Source organism: Equus quagga, chromosome 13, assembly GCF_021613505.1.
Source record: "Equus quagga isolate Etosha38 chromosome 13, UCLA_HA_Equagga_1.0, whole genome shotgun sequence".
Lineage (NCBI taxonomy): Eukaryota > Metazoa > Chordata > Mammalia > Perissodactyla > Equidae > Equus > Equus quagga.
In genome coordinates this window covers 12,133,427-12,149,124 of record NC_060279.1, presented here as the reverse complement: position 1 = coordinate 12,149,124, position 15,698 = coordinate 12,133,427, and the positions used below count along the sequence as shown (strand labels likewise).

At 46.3% G+C, this 15,698-nt stretch overlaps 1 protein-coding gene across 1 annotated transcript in view; it reads left to right on the top strand.

Moving 5' to 3' along the window:
• The window catches only part of ASTN1 (astrotactin 1), a 289,754-nt gene that overhangs the window by 192,011 nt on the left and 82,045 nt on the right, over positions 1 to 15,698 (top strand). The window contains exons 10-12 of the mRNA XM_046680397.1: positions 5,094 to 5,231; positions 5,742 to 5,892; positions 14,248 to 14,414. Coding sequence (XP_046536353.1) covers positions 5,094 to 5,231; positions 5,742 to 5,892; positions 14,248 to 14,414 — 456 coding nt within the window. The remainder of the gene's footprint in view (positions 1 to 5,093; positions 5,232 to 5,741; positions 5,893 to 14,247; positions 14,415 to 15,698) is intronic.

Here is a 15,698-nt window from a genome sequence, read left to right as displayed (position 1 = left end):
TACCCAAACGCTACAGAGGGAATCAGTTGCATGGTTTGACCCATGCGGTCAACTACCTCAGGAGGCCATGGGTTAATCACTAAGTGATTAATCATTTTGGGCTCTAACATGACAATAACTAATCTTTCAGATAAAAGAAATATGTGATGATCTCCTTATTTTAGGTATTAAGAACTCTAACGGAAACCACTCTGAGATCTGAGTAAACCAGTTGCCAATGGCCACTCTGGAAAATTCTATGGCCTGGTCAGTGACTGTAATTTCTTAAAGATGCTAATGACTATTTACTTGCTACTCTGCTCCCCTATGATTTAGTGTCCTGATGAATTCCAAGCCACTGCACGTTTGCCTGGGCTATGGAATAAAGTTTAAATTCTGACATTCAAATCTTTCTGCAATTGAGTGCCGATGTACTCCCTTTTAATAAGCTGCTCTTCTCTAGAACTTTGTATTCTTAGTCAAATCGATCTTCTAACTGATCCACTGCCCCAACAACCTGAACATTTCCCACTCTGCACATTTGCTCATACTCTTTCCTACAGCAAGAATGCTTATTCTCCTCCTAACATAACACCACCCGTTGTCGTGGTCTAGACCAAGTCTCAGCTAAACCCAACATCTACCGAGCATCTACCATCGCAAGGCGCTGTTCTAGATGATGTAGATGTGACCAAACAAATATGACCATGATAGTCCCTGACTTCAAGGAATTTACAGTCTCATCCAAAAATTGTTCTCCAGCACGGACCCTCCATGAGAATCCCCAGTGTGCTTTAAAAATGACCAAGAATCTTACCCAGCACAAACCAATTAATTCAAAATTTCTGGGGGGTGGGACCAGAGCATGAGTGTTTTTTGAAAGCACAATGGTAATTCTAATCTGTGCCCAGGATTGAGAAACGCCACTCTAAAGCTTCTCCAACGCACTTCATTAATCCACAATGACTCTTCCCCCTCCAAATTTCCACAACATGCTGACTATAATGTTTATTTGTCAGTTATTTTATTTCATATTTATTTTTAACTTGCCTATTTGTTTCCCCAATGAAATGGCCATCTTCCTGAGGGAGTGGGTAGTACCCTATATGGCTTTAAGTATTTAATACCTAACATACATTTTTAACATACAATTTAATATCTAACATAGAATTTTAAACACAGTAGGTCTTCAACAAAGATTTGTAGATGATGACTTCAGATTTCCTAAGAACTTGAAACCAGACTAGGAAAAGACCTTGATACCCAACCTAATCCTGGTAATCTACAATCCCAAAGATCCTGGGAAGGGTCCAAAGGGACTCTGAACCTTCAGCCTGAGTCTTCTGACCAAACCCGGTCTAGTGCTGAAGACCACCTTTCCACTGTGGCTAGGATCACTCCATATCACTAGACCCTCTGGTGGCAGGGACTACTGTAGACCAAATTTATCTCTTGGAGACCTTCCTCCCAAGTGTGTACCTGCATCCCTGGGCACAATACCTCATCCCGGAATGGCCTGCTTTGGGAAGAGTGGAGACGCCAGGCTAAGAGCTATTTATCAGGTTTCCCACATTCTACTTGACGCCAAGGCACAGTGAGAACACAGGCTTGTTCTGTCCAGTGCTCTCTGGCAAGTGTTTGCCTCTGAACAGTAGTTTCAAGCTCTAGTTCAACAGGGCCGTGTGCAGGACTCAGGCTACAGCTGAGCCATCAACTGTGATAGTCACCACCAGCTGTCAACAGAGAAGGCCCAACTTGGGAAAGCATTCCAGATGCTCACCCAACTTCTCTTTGGTGGCTTTTTGAAATAATTCCTGCCAAATCTGCATGAATGAGGGACAGATGAAATTTCAGGACACAGCTTTTCTCTGACAGTTTGTTCTATATTTGGTTTTTGGAATTACTCAGTAGATTTTGCAGATAAAAGAAAAACTTTAGAATTGCATAGGCATGAGCTAGCATGGACTGGAAAGCTGCTGTGAGCCACACTTAAGAATTGGACCAACCCCTATCTTTCCCACTTAGGGAGAGGTGACCTTGGGAGGTCGCTAAACTTCTTACAATATCAGTTGACAAATTGGTAAAATGGGGCCAATCGATTAACCTCAGAGGGCTGTTGTGAGGATAAATGAGCCAGTCTACAGAGCAGCTGCCCCTTTGAGAGTTCTCGATAAAGATAGTCTCACTGCCCACCTGGCTTTGCTTCCCCTGCAGGGTTTCACCTTGACCGCACCAGAGATGGAAGATTACACTGTTTTTCTTGTCAACTTAGTACAGTGTCACATCTCAGAAGCCTTTGTGTACTTTGAAAATTCCTCACAATATCAAACCCAGATCCATCTTGACCATTAAATTCATTTAAACCCAGAGGTTAATCCATATCCTGCTCTAAATGAAGGACCACCGCTAAATGAATCACCACCGCTCCCATCTTTAAATTTGAAAATTGAGATTATATTCCCCAGTAGCCTGTGCAAACTAAAGAGCATAACTAAATCTCTTTATTGATCAGTCAATCAAGATTGATGGAGTGGCCTCCTTGGGCCAGAAATTGTGTTAGGCAATAGGGATACAAAGATAATGAAGAACTGTCCTGTGCCATCCAAGAGAGCACATTCTGCTGAGGCTGATGGACGCATGAAAAGATGGGCACAACTCAGTCTCTCCGGGGGACAAGGGACTGTGTGCACGTGCATGGAGAAGAGCCCCTTGCTTGGCCTGAGGGTTGAGTGTGAAGGTTCTGGAGGGTTTTCTGGAAGGGGTGGGACCTTAACTGAATCTTAAAGTGAGTGGGAGTCCTACAAAAAAGAGAGGAAGGAAAATTCAACAAGAAGGAATATTAGGAGCAAAAGCAAAGAAGTGTGAAAATTAGGACGATCTTAGGAACTACAGTCAGATTGCATTATAGGAGCACATAGTGTGAAGCAGGGTTTAGTGAAAGAAGGAGCTGCGGAAGTGGGTGGCAATGATGTCTTTGGCGATGTGAACTTTGTTCTGTAGGCCTGGGGTGTCATCAGACAGTTTCAGTTGGGAAAGATCTTTGCTTTTCCTTTCGCAATATTACTGCCTGTACAGGAGGAAGGGAAAACTGTGAGATTGATGGATGTGAATCTCTCTCTCCAAAGAAAAATTAACCATTAGAAATGTGCTAGTACTCCCAACAGTTTCCTAAAATCTGTTGCATAAATTATAAGCTACAGATCACAGATCGGTTGCTCTGCATCAACGCAAAACTTGGTCATTTTAAAACCAAAACAGGAAACAAAAACTCACCTCTATGTCCAAAGAAACTGCCTCCTCCCTGGTACCATGCAAACTTGTGCATGTTCTCTCTGAAACTATATATTATATACAATATTAGTGGCGCCCCCACCCCAGCTTGCCTATCATAGTGTTGCTAATCTCAAGAATGTCCATTAGGAAATGCAAAGTGAATACAAATACTTGCGTGTTGTTGCCTTCAACTCACATTCATCCTTAAGTCCCAGGTTCCGGGCACCTCACAGCAATCACTTGCCCTGAACTGGTTCCTTAATCTTGTCAGATGACATGTGTGCACATGTGTGTGTGTGTGTGTGTGTAAAGGGGCTGTCATGCCTTCAGTTTTGCCAACTGCTTCACAGAAGAGTGAAGAAGTGGGTCCCCTCTTCTGTCCCCCCAGTAATGTCCCTCCCTTACCTGGTACAGAGCCCCCTGTGCAGACCCCGTGCCACCTATTGCCTCATGTCCCTGTGGGTGGGAAGAGTTGAGAGCCTCCTTCAGAGCAAGAAGCATCTGTGGTATTTCAATGCCGCTTAAGGCAGAGGTTTGCCCAGCAGGTCAGAGAAGTAGAGATCCAAGAGTAAGAGTGGGAATAGGGAAGAAATCTCCCAAATCGTGGCCACATCCCACTTGCTCAGTGGTCTGCCTCTCCCCTGGGCACCTGCTTCCTCCCCTTTCAGCTGCTCTGGTGCCTAGGGCTCTCTTTCAGGGAGTGGGTGAGAATCCTGTGGCTTGGCTGCTGGTAACGCCTGAGCCTCCGTCAGTGGGCATTCTCTGAGGCCAGCATTCTAGAGGGGGTTGCATTTCTCAGAAAAGATCTCACGTCATCTCTCTTGTTTCCTAGCATCTCAGGCATCCCGGGGAGTGGAGAGGGGAGCGTGTGGGTTAAGGGAGAGAAAGGAACAGCATTCTGAAATGGTACTCTGTGACCAGCATGATAATCGAACCAGTGCTGGGTTCTGTTTAATTGTGCGCATCCTTCCATTGTTCCTCCCTCCACATTAAGTTGGAAGGGGACGCCAGACTGCCACAGCCTTGTGATATCCCACCCACACTGGCTTTTATCCCATAGACTATTTTTGACTGTGAACACAGAGCATTTGAATGCCTTTGAAATAAAATGAATGAATAAATAAACAAATAATCTCTCATGGTTTCCTTAAGCTCTCCCTTGAAATGCTGATTGATTCTTTTATTCCTTTTAGCCCTTGTTGTAAGAATAATAAAAAAAATCTTCCCTGTCTCCTGAGGGTTAAGGCCATTATCTGAGGGTGTGGGTGGGAGTGCTGCAGAGAAGACATCCAGGCCTGTCTGGTTCCCTCTTCTCTCCTCCCTGGAGGCTCCTGGCTCTGGTCATTTCTGTTCCCATCACACAGAAGTCAGAAAAGGGGAGCTTTCCTCCCTCCTTTTCCTCGGTAGGGTTCCTGCAGGCACAGAGAGGAGCCATCACTTCCACCGTGGGTGTGCGACCCGAGGGATGCGGATGGTGGGATGCCGGCATGTCTCCTCAATTAGAATGCTTCCAATTATATCCGCCTTAAGATAGGGGAAGCCCAGCTTCACATCTCAAGGAAACTGGGACTCAATTTCTCACAACTTAATAAAAACCACTTCTAGCAGCTGGTGTGTGGGTACCATAATCAGTTCTCCAGCTGTCTCAACATGTGAGCAGGAGTAGACCTCTCTGCCTCCATCAGACTCAGTCATCTCATCCATAAAATGGCGATAAACTCTCCTTTCTGAAGAGGACTACGAGGAGTGAGAAGGAAGCAGCTGGAGATAGAATGCCAGGCTCCCCGGTGGGGGTGGTTATCCCCTCAGTCATAACCACCTGGTGTTGGGTGTACCTGCAGATTCACCTACACCCTTGGGGAAGGCATGTGGCTGCCTCTCAGCAAGAGCTTTGTGATTCCACCAGCTGAACTGGCCATCAACCCATCAGCGAAGTGTAAGACAGACATGACAGTGATGGAGGACGCTGTGGAGGTCAGGTGAGCCCTGCCCCAGCACGCTGAGGCCTGCATTTGGCTTGGGAGGCTCAGTGAGAAACGACCTGAAGGTCCAAGGTGCTGGGAAAAGAATCATGCCAAGCCGAAAGGAGAAGTTGGCCGGCTGCCCTCCAATTCCCCAGATACAGGGCCGGGGTCTACTCTATCTGGGTCAATATTGCACACCCCAAGGCTCAGGCACTGGGAAAGGACATAAAATTCGAGTTTGTAAGCACTTCCTGCAGCCCCGAAGGACTGACAGGCAATAAAATGTTAATTTCCTTGCCCAAATTTAGACCTCCTTTGACCAGGCGTTACAGCCCTGGCTCATTTCCCAGATATGGAGAATGTCCATAATTCGTCAGTTCAAGGCTCAGAGTATGGTTGATCTTTCCTTTTTGTAAGAGAGAGTGAGACATGATCCAGCTGGCCAGATAGGAACGCGGACTATGATGCTACTTGTTGTACGTGGAGCCCTTGATGCCTGCCATCTCCTGCTGTTTCTCCCCGCAGGGAGGAGCTGATGACCTCATCCTCCTTCGACAGCCTGGAGGTTCTCTTAGATTCCTTCGGTCCAGTGCGTGACTGCAGCAAGGATAATGGGGGCTGCAGTAAGAACTTCCGTTGCATCTCAGATCGCAAGCTGGACTCCACTGGTTGTGTGGTATGTGTGCCCTGTCAAGTTTGTCATTTTGAGGGTGGGGGAGCAGTGCACAGGATAAGACACAATGCAGGTACATGGATGAAACTATATTGTGAATGAAAGAGAGGGTCAAGAGTGATCCCTCCCTAGGTGTAACCACCATCTAGTCTAAATTATGAATTTTCCCTTGACAGACGTGAGGAGCTAATCACAGTCCATTAATCAAGAAGTATTTATGGAGTACGTACTGTGTGTATCTCTCCAAGGGAAATTTCTTGAACTATATAGCATGATTCTTTCTTTCCAGCCTTTCAGGCTAGTTTGTAAGGGATACCCCAAACAATCTGAAAACTAATTAACTGCTAAATAGTATAATCTTGACTCTAATAGGAAATAAACTATGTTTACTGTAATAGGAAATTTAGAAGAAACCTACCTTTGGCTAGAGTCAAATTACATTGACTGTAATGGGAAATTTTAGGAGGAACTTGCCTAAGGCCAGAATGATGAAGGAAGTAAGTTACTCCAGGAATGGCAGAAGAAAATGAAAAACAGTCTCCTTTGAGATGATGTCAATGAACTCCTACTTTGTCAAAGATGGTTTTCTACTTCGTTATCAGCTATATGGTTTTTGGCTACCTTTAAAATACGTGATGCTATTCACTAGAAAGACTATTTGGGCTATGATAGACGAAGACAGCTCCCACGCCAAAGGTATGAAGATTGATCGAACCACACAGATAAAAGGAGGCAGGAGCAGATGAAGCCATCAGCTGTTGGTGCCTTTCTGTGGGTCACTTTCATGCCCATCAACACTATTGTCTGTTTCCAGCCCTCTCTTCTTTTAGGGGCAGAATGATGAAATCCTCACTGAGAGGAGAGGGAATGGGGCAGAGAAGGGAGGCAGGAAGGCTGTGCATAAAGTGGGCACAAAGGAGAGGGAGAGATGATTTATTGAGACATGTAGTTCTGCAGTGTTTTGGGGGCAGGACCAGGAGCTTACAGCTCCAGGGAGAATATGGTGCCTCATCTTGCTTCTCAATCTGACAGCTGTGCTCTTGCAAGGGGACTCAGAGCAGGGGCAAGCTGTGAGGATGCTGGGCCCATGCCATCTTTCACACCCTCATCTTCCTGTCTCTGAGCACCTGCTCTGTTCAGGGAGCTGCTCTCCATCAAAGACGGATATGTCCCTGGGATCCAGGGTGGGACTCTCTCAGCCCTTAGGCTTCCCCAGACTTTCACAGGCTAGGCAGTAGCTGACAGGAGCCTGATTCATCTGAGAAGGGAGAGAAAATGAAGAAAAGAAAAGGGAAAGAGAGAACACTGAGGAGCAAGTAGATGGAGAACCTGGCAGGTCAATCAAAAGAAAGGCAAACCAGAACAGAGAGGACTATCAGGAAAATACAAAGAAAAGCACTCTGTAGGTTGTGTCTTCCAAAGGCAGCCAGGGGTGAGCTGATGCTCCACCATGCTCCCCTCCCTTTGCCTGGTCCACTTTCAGATGTCTTAAGCAATGAGCTTCCCAACTGGGTCCCTCAGGAGACGATTTCACTGTCTAATGGAACTCCCAGCTGAGACATATTTTTTTTACTATTCGGGCTGCATTTCTTCATCCGGATTTCAGCCTTTCATTCCTCATTACTCTCTCGGGTCATTCTAAGTACTAAAATATTGTGTGTGCACATGTGTGAACATCCCTCCCCACCCCCTAAAGCTACCTCCATATGAGTTTGAGGATGCTCACATATTCACACACATGCACACGGATATATTCTCTGTCTCTTCTCACTTCTCTGCCCCTTTCCTGAGCCCCTAAGGGTTTGCCTGTCAAACGCCTTCTGTTGGTGATCCTAGCCCCTTTTACTTGGCACATAGCCGTGCTGATGTATTTTTATATTTTTAACACTGTGATCTGTGAGACGGAGCTAGCAGGAATAGTTCCGATGAATATGCATTTGCAATAAGATCACTGCATTTTAGAATAGGAGCCACTGCAGAAAGCCACCCAATTATACCGGTGCCTGGTATTAGCATAACACTTTGAAGTCACTGGTCCACGTGGTTCTTAGAGGGAAGAGGGGGCCAGGCTGACTGGCAGGCCCATTCAATTGTCTGTTTCTCATTGGCTACGAAGCACATGATCCTTGAAACAGAGGACCAATGGTTTGAGAGCTGATGTGTCACATCATGACCCTTATGACCCTACTGAGAAGACCGGGGACTTTACCTTGAGCTGACCTGCCTCCCCTGGGCATCAGTACTATCCCGAAGTCCTGGTGTATTAGCAGAGCGGTCCTGTGTCATCTGGAGGTGGACCAGGGACAAAGGCATCAGCTGCACCAGCTGCACTTGGGAGAGAACTGGGCTCCCTTCCTCCTCTGCACATAAACCCTGACGCTCAGTCCTCTGGGTGCCGAACTGAAAGGCTTCCCAGGAACTCAGAACATGCTGGCCCTTAAGAAACCCAGGAAAGAGGCAGATATGGGAAGAGACAGTGTATGTGCATATTTGCCTGACTGAATTCAAGCCAGACAGGTGGGGTTGCTCAACCTTCATTCTTTCCAGGAAGGCAGGGCATGTTTCTCAGTTATGCATGGACTCCCACAGGGTTAATTGCTACCCAGTTAATTGCCCTGTTGTTTATAGAGTCTCTGGGGATGGGAAACAAACACCCGTGAAAGGCACAGACCTGTACAAGCCACAATCACTCCATTCCAGACCAAACCACTCTCCAACAGAGAGATTACAGAACCTTTGGGAGGGCTCCCGGAGCAGAGGTCCGCCACCCACTGCTGATAACCACGTCTTACTTCTACCCCTTGTCCTTACTGCTAAGGCGGGGGCAGGGGTCCCTACCTGGAAGGCACAACAGCAGTGGTTCTCTGTTCTGTGGAGCCCCATAAGGTCCTGCAAAGTTCCTGTAGTAGTTTCCTATGGTTGCCGTAACAAATTACCACAGGTTTAGTGGCTTAAAACAACACACATTTATTATTTTTCTTTTTCTTTTCTTTTTTTTTTTTTGAGGAAGATTAATCCTGAGTTAACTGCTGCCAATCCTCCTCTTTTTGCTGAGGAAGACTGGCCCTGAGCTAACATCCGTGCCCATCCTCCTCTACTTTATATGTGGGACGCCTACCACAGCATGGCTTGCCAAGCAGTGCCATGTCCGCATCCTAGATCCAAACCCGTGAACCCTGGGCTGCCGAAGCAGGAACGTGCGCACTCAACGGCTGCACCACGGGGCCAGCCCCACAACACACATTTATTATCTCACAGCTCTGTAGATGAGAATCCAATACTGGTGTCACTGGGCTAAAATCAAGGTCTTAGCAGGGCTGTGTTCTTTCTGGAGGCTCTAGGAGAGTATCCACTGGCTTGCCTTTTCCAGCTTCAAGAGGCCGCCCATATTTTTGGCTCATGGTACCCTTCTTCCATCTTTAAAGCCAGCTACGTTGCATTTTTCTGACCATTCTTCTGTAGCACATCTCCCCCTCTCTCTCTTCTGCTTCCCTCTTGTACTTTTAAGGACTCTTGTGATGACATTGGGCTCACCTGGATAATCCAGGATAATCTCCCATCTCAAGATCCTTAACTTGATCTGCAAAGCCCCTTTGGTCATGTAAGCTGACATGTTCACAGGGTCCCAGGATTATGTGGCAGACATCCTTGGGAGGCCATCAGTGGGAGATGGCAGTAGATGACAGTGGGGATTGGAGCAGACTTGGTCAGCAGGACTCTCATCTCCCCACTTTCAGCTTTAACCACGGCATCTTCCTTCTTATCAAGCCTACCTCTTGAGCTTTAATATAAAACTTTGTTTGAAAGTCTTGAAAATGATTTACAAAGCCGTAACAAAAGTGAAAAGCCCACGTTCTAATATTCCTTTCTCAGCTTCCCAAAAGTAGCCAAAACAAAAGCCTTTGGTTTGTGAGATGTCTGCATGTACTTAGGTGAGCAGACTGTGGCCTTGGAAGGGAGAGGTCGGCTGTCCCGCTTTCTCGTGGATTGAACATATGACCTTCCCCACCAGAGCATTATGCTCTAATGAGCTTCGAATTACCCAATGACCCTGCTGCCCTCTGTCCACATGCTGTCCACAATGGTCTCCCACGAAATGTGTCATTTCACCTCTACTGGAGCGCAGATGTGCAGAGACCATCACAGATGACCAGCTCTCTTTCTCTCTGTAGGACAGGAAGCAGAAGAGTATGCCTCAGAGGTTTTCAGAGAAATGGGGGCAGGAAGCTGAGATATAAATTTAATTCCATCAAACTTTTCCCCTTGGGAGAAGGCCTGCGTGGCTTGGGCTTGCATGTCAGAGCCCATCCGAAAGTCAGGGAAATCATTATTTGTGAGAGGAAGACGACTGCCGTGTAGAAAAAGAGAATCGATTTTGAGTAGGAATTGTGGGAATTATGGTTGCGTGTCTTCTGAATCACGCAAGTAAGGCGAGACAGGCTCGACGGCAGGAAGTTGTTCCCTTCTCCCAGGAGCCCTGAATAGGCTCATGTGTCCATCACTCATATTCAGCAGCCATCAGACATTCACCTCCTAATCTGGAACGAAGGTGTGTGTGTCTCCGGCTCAGTGAGATCCGACTAGGCTCCTAAGTAATTAATCAACCAAAAAACCATTGGTGGAAAAAGAGGGGAAAGATGGTGAAGAAAAGGGATTGAATGGGGAAAACCATTTTAATCTCATTAGCAAAATGTGCCTTAGACCAGTAATAAGTCACGAAGCCATGAGCGTCTCATGAACGATGATTAACCTTGTGTATTTTAGGGGTCACTGAAATATGGGCTCATTTATTAGGCCTTCTTGATGGAGGAGGGCTGTTGCCATGATAAATGGAGTTTTCTTCTCAAGCCTGTAGTTGATAAAGGCCCTGGGACTGCCACATGTAACCTCTGCCGAGAGAGGTTAAAATATGACCTTGGGGCTCAATCCTGAGCAAACAGTTCTATTTTAAGGAACAAGTGGAGGGATTGTCCACAAGCCAGAAGAAGAGAATGGCCGGTGCTTACGAAGAGAAAATACAAGCTCCTCCTGGAGACAGGATTTCTCTCCTGACAACTGGGCTCTAGTAGCAAATACTTCCAGGAAGAGGGCATGGTTAGGAGCCTGTGGTTTCCTTGTAGGTAGACAAAGATTTTCAGGAGCCCAGAATATGAAGAAGCAGCACAAGGAACATTTAGGCAAAAACAAAAACAAATTTATACCATGGAAATGAGTGATTAGACTCTTTGGGGAGTGGCAGTTCTGGTTCATCAAGGGTTAAGAAGAAAACTATATTTTTGGTTTCATTTTTTTTTTTTCTGGAAATCTTTCAAAAATGTTCTACTCTGAACTGCAGCCCAAGTAAGCTATAGTGTGGTGAAGATAATTGCATCTTTTTCGGTGATTGAGGATCTTGTCTTGCCTTCAAGGTCACGGCTCTGGACAGTGTGCAGTGTTTGCCTTATAAATGTATGGACTCATAATACGGGGTGTGTGTGTGTGCATGTGTGTGAAAGAGGAGAGAGAGAGAGAATGTTAGGCTGAACCTACAAATCCATTATTAATCCCAGAATGTACTCCAGGAGTTGCTTAACACAATCAAACAAACAACAAATCTATAGGATCGCTTTAACTCTTGACAAATTGACCTTATTTCTTTGGATTCCAATGAATCCAGGTTATCTCACACCTGTAAGCAACAGGGCAGAGCGGAAGGGACACACAAGAGCTTTGGGGTCAGACAGATCTAGGTCCGAGTCTGATTCTGGCATTTTCCACCTCTGTGACCTTAAACAAGTTACTACTTAATCTTTCTGAGTCTAAGTTTTCTCATCTGTAAAACGGGGGGAAAAAAGTCTCTCTGTGTGTTGGGATGGAAGGTAATATATGTAGATTGTCCTGCACATAGAATTGCTTAATTCTGGATAGCTGTTATTATTATTTTCAGCTTTGCTTATAAGAACAAAAAAAGTCTGACATGGACAAGGTAGCTAACTGTCTTCTCTCCAAACCTCCTAAGAGGGTGCAAATATCAGGTGGTCCAATTTGGCACAGCAACAGTCATCTAGACACCAGGCCAGACAAGACATAGATGTGCCTGGATTTGGAATGCTGGAACAAAGCCTGCTGGAGTTTCATTTGATGAAGTCTTTGTCAAAAATCACACTTGATGGGGCATTCCGGAAAAAAGCAGGTGGTTGAGAAGATGGGGCGACCTGGCTGGTGACTGAGAAAGCTAGCTGGTACCAGGATGGACTGGCTTTGTCCCTACTTTGACGGCTTTTCCCCAGCTTTGTGGAAAGAAAAAAAAGAATTCATGGCAACTAGTGTAGCCTCTTTAATTCCAGTCAAACTTTTGTGTTTCAACCTACATGCATGCCTGGAAAGCCTCACAGTGGTGAAGCCAGCTCCTTTCTGGTGGCACATCTGGCCTAACAGCTGGGTGGCCAAGCAAGTGGATGGGTGGGGGGGCTAACAAAATGTAGGGTGCAATCCTCAGCTGCCTCATTTGCTTGTTTACCATCTCTGGAACATCTGGGTTTGCACAACATGAGGCAGCCCTTAGAAACTTCTTTAAATACTGTCACCTTCCAGCATTCCAGCTGGCTTCATGGGGAGAGAGAGGATGGACCAGGCTGGGATCCTGGGAGGCCCACAGGGGGGCTATTTGTTTGGAAAATTGCAGAATTAGTGTCAGCAAACTGCACATCCTGCTGCGATCTTCCATCCGGAAGTGGGGAGGGAGGGGGGTGGGTCTTCAGATGCACACCTGCGGCAGCTCCGGGCTACCAGGCCAAGGTGCTTGGCAGCGGTGAAAAAGAGGCAGCCAGGCAGCAGGGCAGGAGGGGAAGTGTTGAACACGGTTCCACCAAGTTTTGAAAGAGTTTTTTTGGTTTGGTTTTGGTTTTGGAGGAGTGTGTTAGCTAGCTGACAGTATGCGTATAGCACAGTCCTTAAAAGCAGGTCAGATCTAGACAGACCCCCAGCGCTGCCCCATACTAGCTGCCTGACCCTGGGCGAGTTATTTGCCCCCTTCCAGCCTGTTGGAAAGAATCAGCTGTAATGCAGATGTGCAGGATCTGTTGCATAGACAAAAGCAGCAGGATGGCAAAAAATGTTCATGGGCTTTCAGACGGAATCCAGAGCAGTGAGAAGTTCATGCTTTAATTGGCAGTGTTAACAGTTTCCACATCGATTAAATGAGACTCATATAGGGTGCTGTGAGATGAAATACCGAAAGCACATAGCATAGCGCCCTGCTCCTAGTAAGTGTTCGGTAAACAGTAACTGTTGTGTGAGAGACCGAGCATGGTGTAAGCAAATGAAAGAGCAGCTAAGTCAAGGATGTCATAGCCAGCCTCCAGGGCTTCGGGTGTGGTCCTGCAGTGATCAGCAGTGCAACTTTAGGAACAGGAACATTAAGCTCTCTGTGCTTTTTCATATGTAAAATGGGGTTGATCACACTGCTTACCTCAAGGAGATGTCCTGAGGGTTAAATGAGTAAAATGAGTGAGTTAGACGCTGCCCAGCACATGATGCGTGCCATATGAGCGCTCCTACTGCTCGCCAAGCCCCTTTGTCTTCCCCAGATTCCGGTTGACATCTTTTCCTGGATTATCTCCTTTGCTGTCGTTCTTGGGGAGTTTATTGATGACGTAGCAGTGCAGAAAAGCTAATTCCTTCACACTGAGTGTCCAGGGCACTGGGATAAAGCTCGAGCCCAGTGCAGCCCCTGTGGGTGCTCATGTAGCAGCTGCCTTGTCTGTGCGTCTTCCGCAGGGTGTCCTTGAAGGGGAAGGTCATGAGTATGGTCACTCCCATGAGGAGAGCAGTCACACCTCCCTCCAAGGTCACAGAGAAAGTCCACTTCGTCCTTCTAGCTGGAAGCCCTGGCTCTGTCCGTTCCGTCCAACATCGCTGTCCGGTACCAACGTTGACAAAGTGCTTTGGACATTAAAAGAAACTCTTATTAATACTAAGTCCAAACAGAAGCACTCCCTTCCCCTAGCCAAAAGGAATCTCTGCTAATGCATTTTAATTCTGGCCCATCACTTCCACTCTTCTGCCAGCCTGGGCCCAAGCGGGAGGCCTGCACACCTAGCTCTATCTTGCTACAACGCTCCGTTCCAGCCTGTTTGGAGGAATTGGCTTTAATGCGAATATGCGTGATCTGTGCCCAGAGAGAAGAAGCAAGATGTCAAAAAAGGTCACTTGCTTTTAAAGGGAGTCCAGCGTAGTGGGAAATTCATGCATTGCTTGCCAAAGTTAATGATTTCAAGACTGAGTGCTAAAAATAGGCACCAGTGGTTATACTCTGGTTCCCAGAGAACCTGGTCCCCTGATTCACGCAACTGTGTGCATGTTTTCTGATTGTGCCAGTGCCCATCCGGACTTAGCCCGATGAAGGACAGCTCTGGCTGCTACGACCGCCACATTGGGGTGGACTGCTCTGACGGCTTCAATGGCGGCTGTGAGCAGCTGTGTCTCCAGCAGATGGCGCCCTTCCCAGAGGACCCCACCTTGTACAACATCCTCATGTTCTGCGGGTGAGTTGAACTGCCCCTGAGGCCAACCAGCTTGCTGCCTTGCAGGACTTTCGATGCTAAAACTAGGAAAGTAAATCTGAATGAGCTGGCCACCCTAGACCGGCTCTCAGACTCTGAGGAGCAAGCCTGGAGGACTGGAAGAGGAGCCCTTTTAAAGGCAGAGTTGGGAGGGCTCTTAGGGAAAGTCTAGTCCCACCCCTACAGATGAGGAAACTGACCGCAGGCATTGCCCGTTTACACCAGAATTTTCCAAACTGTGTTTTTTGGAACTAGGTTAATTAGGTGTTTTGTGACAAAAGGATTCCACAGTCCAAAAGCTTGGGAAAGATTGTGTGAGACTAATCAATTGTCAAAGAGGGGGAGGGGGAATCTTTGGGGGAGGGGGAATCTTTGGAGGAGTGGATGTAGAATTAAATTCTGCTCCTAAAGTCCCTGCATTTTGTGAACGCAGCAGCCCTCCTCAGACGTAGCAGCTCCTCACCGTAGTTAAAGAGCCCAACTGTGGATCTGCTCTTTCACCCACCTCACTTCATTTGTTCTGAGGATGACTCCGTGCGGGAGCAGGCAGGCAATGCTATCCCATTTTACAGATGAGAAAACTAACGCACAGCAAGGTTAAGTGACTCCCTCAAGACTGGGGAGTCAGTAAGTGGGAAGATTAGGATTAGAATTCAGGCCTCCTTGGTTTCTTGAAAGTTCTGTGGTTCCCTCAACATTTAAATTTACATCGCTGACTGGAATTATATTTAAAGACATTTGCACGTTATATTTATAAAGTAAATAAAGATTTGGCCCATTCTTCTATACCCATAGTTTGCTTGTCTATCCTCCCCTCCCCTTTCCTTGCCCTCAAGGATCTTGCAATCTAAAAGGATTGCAATGGAAATCAATATTTGTAATAATAAAGCTATGCCAGATTGTTGCTAAAAGCCAGTGCCTGCTGAATAATCATGAAAAGATTATTTGGTGGAGTAGTAATGTTATTTTATTGTATTTCATTTTATTCTATTTCTTTGCAATTGAGCAATTTTCATATTCAGTTTCTTGTAAACTCCCATCCTATAAATGGGAGTTTGATCTACATTTTAATGTCTCTCTAATGTTATCATTGTGGTTGACCCACTTCAATTAATAGAGCTAAATTCAGCCGAAGTCGCATAGCTTTATTTATTTAATAAACATGCATGTGAGCACGAGTTTTGCAGAGAACCTAGTTAAGTGTTAGGTATAGCAGTGACAGCAGGATACGAGACTTGGTCTCTGCCCTCACAGGAGTTTACAGTG